Source organism: Durio zibethinus, chromosome 17 (assembly GCF_047325235.1).
Source record: "Durio zibethinus cultivar Kanyao isolate XHJ-2024 chromosome 17, ASM4732523v1, whole genome shotgun sequence".
Classification (NCBI taxonomy): domain Eukaryota; kingdom Viridiplantae; phylum Streptophyta; class Magnoliopsida; order Malvales; family Malvaceae; genus Durio; species Durio zibethinus.
Window position 1 is genome coordinate 8,882,982 of NC_143178.1, and position 3,343 is coordinate 8,886,324.

The window sequence follows — 3,343 nt, forward strand, 5'->3', positions numbered from 1 at the left end:
TCTTATGTAGTTTGTTTTCGTTAAAGCAAAAAATGTAATTATTAAAAAAAAAAAAAAGTCTTCTGATCTTATATATCGCCCATGTCAAATTATAATGAAAAGAAAAAATAATAAAATTTGAAATTTAACTTAATAAATTTATATAATTATTTTTAAAAATTACTATCTAATAAGTTTTAAATTTAAATCTTATCATTTACAATTGTTTTTTTTTTTTTTTTAGACGTGCCTCTTTTATAAAAGAAACAAAAAGCAATAGCAAACCACTTGAGGAAAATTGATAAAATGATAGAAAAAGTCTCTTAAATAATTAAGAAGCATATGCATGAATTATCTGTTTATCATTAATGTTAGCCATGGATTTATATGCCACTATAGAAAGTAGAAGATGCGCCAAAAAAAACATGTAGTTTGGATTAATTAATTAATTAATTGCATCATACTGAGATATTATGGAAATATTGTACTAGGATTTTTTTTTTTTTTGGACAAGATACTAGGAAGTTCATTACAACAATTAATGATATAAGTTACTATCAAATAATTGAGATTTCCACCTCAATGTTTCACCTCACAATCTAATGACACGAAGACCACTAATTATGATATAAGTTACTATCAATGACCACTAATTATCACATTAATTAGGTTTCTGGATAGGAAATTGAATATGATCTCAATTTTGAAGTTTCTTACAAATCAATTACATTTTAATTGATTTTTAAATCAATTACATTTTAATTGATTTTTAAATCAATTAGAATGTTATTAAAATTTATGTTTGAAAATTATGAATTTAAAAAAAAATTTACGTGCAATAATATTTTTCAATCAAATAAGTATAATAGTAGGCTCAATAATAGATTGGAAACTAAAAAAAAAAAAAATACATCACAATTTTGTTGGTCGATGTTGGGTTCAAACGGATTCATGCTGACCAAATTGTCGTGATTTTTGGGCATTTTATAAGGTGCTTCTTCCTGAGTTATGAACTTGCCCAAAGCGTCAAAGATTTTAGTTCTAGTCATTCCAATAAAATACTAAGCAATGCATAAGTTCTAATATAAATTATTAACATTAGGATTAAATATTAAACTCAGCAACATCAAATGTTTTTCAATAGATTGTTGATAATATTGAAATACTCCTGTCCTCTCCTGCCCTCCTCGAACCATACTTCCTACCAACGCAAACGTCCAATTAATTTATAAAAGGCACTTACTTATTTATCCTATTTGTATTCCCCTATTGTTCCCTCTTTTACATCAAGATTCGAAAACCCAATCTCTTTTTTCTCTCTTTCCATGGTTTCCTCTTCTTTCTCAAGCAAAACCATGAAGAAATCTACGCCGCTAGTTGATGCAGCCTCGCGGTACTGTGCCGTAGCGTTATTGGCCTTAATATTAATAGGCTCCATTAGGGCAAATACTGTGTCAGATGAACCTGTGAGAGGCAGCCAGCTCCTGAAACGACCCTGTGATGAAATATATGTCGTAGGAGAGAAAGAGACCCTTCACACAATCAGCGAAAAGTGCGGCGACCGTTTTATCGTTGAGCGCAACCCTCACATCCATGACCCTGATGATGTTTTCCCTGGCCTTGTTATCAAGATCATTCCTTCAACTGGCAGGAAACCGTAGAGGTAGCCATACACACCGAAGTTTCTTCAAATTAATAGAGCCTTGTATCATAACATCATATTTTCAAACAGGAAACCGAAGAAGATTTATACTTTTGCATACTGGACTTTGGCCCTTTTTCTTTTTCTTTTTCTCTTCTTCTTAGTTATGTAATAGGAGATGAACAGTCGAACAGCAAAGCCGTCTAATAAGTCCAAGGCTCAATATTGGCGCTCTGAAGCTATAGACAGGAAAGATCTTCCTAGATATATAGGGTCATAATATGGAGATTGGATTCTCCAGGGAAATTTCAGCTTTTCTGTAATTACTTTTTTCTTATTTCAGTTTTCTTCCGTGGCTATATATAAATAGTTTGGGGTTCACCTTCCTTCTTCGTTCTGGATGATTAATTAATTAAGGGGAAAGGTTCTTTGAGCTAAATAATATATATACATATATATATATGTACACACATATATATATATATGTACACACATATATATATGCTAAAAACACTGTAAGCATCAACCCCCTTTCCATCCATTTGTTGGATACAGAAGTTTTGTTAACTATGCAATAATTCTTTGTATCTATTCATCATCGGGAGTTTATCACTTGGAACGTCTTGTACTGAATATCTTTCTGTTAATTCTCAGCCTCCTTCAAGGCTGCTCGAAAGAAACTGATAAATTACCGGTTTGAAGTGACAAAGGCCATCATTTCTTTGTTAACAGGAGAAAAGTCTAGCACTATTTTGTCTGGTGGTGATAAAAGCAGAGTTGCTGCGAATTCGAACCTTGTATCTGCTTTTATATATGTACACGTGGCATTTATCTTTGTAGACATTGTATTTTATCCTGAGCATTTTTTATCATTTTGGGTATGTTGATTTCGTCTAAGGTTTGGATTGTTTTACATAAACTCATGCTAGGTTTAATTCGGCTTTGGACCCATAGCATGGGAGACCCGACGTGGGTACATGTTATGGTATTTTTGGGCTCATGATATGATCTATTTTTAAATGCCTATTACACAACCATTCAAAAACTCAACATATGGCCCATTAGATGGTCGTAGTAACAAAACTCGAACCAAGTCCATTCACAACACATTTTAGAGCCCATTCGAAAAACTCAAACAAAAACCATGTTTTTATTAAGGGACCAAAGGATAAGCCCATTTGAAGCCCACAAGAAGTCCATTTAAAAACCCAAGATTTAAGTCCAAAATGATCTAAAAAAATTGAACTCATAAAATGGCCCAAGACAAAAAAGAATGAAAGACCTAGAAAGGGACTTCTTGTTCTTCTTTTTTTTTTGGTAAGAAAATGGTAATGGAAATGGTGTCACCATTCCGGGAAGTGGAGCATCAGTGATCTAAGAACAATGATCACCTAGGTTACCTCTCTTTCCAACAAGGATCTTTTCCAAGTTTCGAACCTTTGCCTTTGGAAAGTAAAGTCCACTGGGAGCCAGATTGCTTAACACTGAACCAACACATCATTAGTTACTTGTTCTTTTTTTTTCACGTAGGGTGGCATGCATGAAAACAACGTTTGGAAGGCTATACAACAAGCAGCAAGTTGGGAGGTTTTGGAGGCCCAAATAAAAGAAAGAAAGAGGAAGAGAAGTAGCTTATTCACGTGATGCATGGAAAAAAAATGGAGACAATCATAAAACAAGAGAAAGGAAGAAACAAGCCAGCCCAAAAGTAAAACAAAACCA

General features: G+C 33.1%; 1 protein-coding gene across 1 annotated transcript; it reads left to right on the plus strand.

Moving 5' to 3' along the window:
- The first annotated feature begins 1,099 nt into the window (after positions 1-1,099).
- Positions 1,100-2,002, plus strand: LOC111274443 (uncharacterized). The gene has a single exon (XM_089745813.1). The coding sequence runs from the start codon at positions 1,305-1,307 to the stop codon at positions 1,638-1,640; it is 336 nt and encodes a 111-aa protein (XP_089601939.1). The 5' UTR covers positions 1,100-1,304; the 3' UTR covers positions 1,641-2,002.
- The last annotated feature ends 1,341 nt before the right edge of the window (positions 2,003-3,343 follow it).

Bases quoted from the DNA above. Each gene is read 5' to 3' on its own strand.
- LOC111274443 (XM_089745813.1), top strand. From the start codon at position 1,305: ATGGTTTCCTCTTCTTTCTCAAGCAAAACCATGAAGAAATCTACGCCG.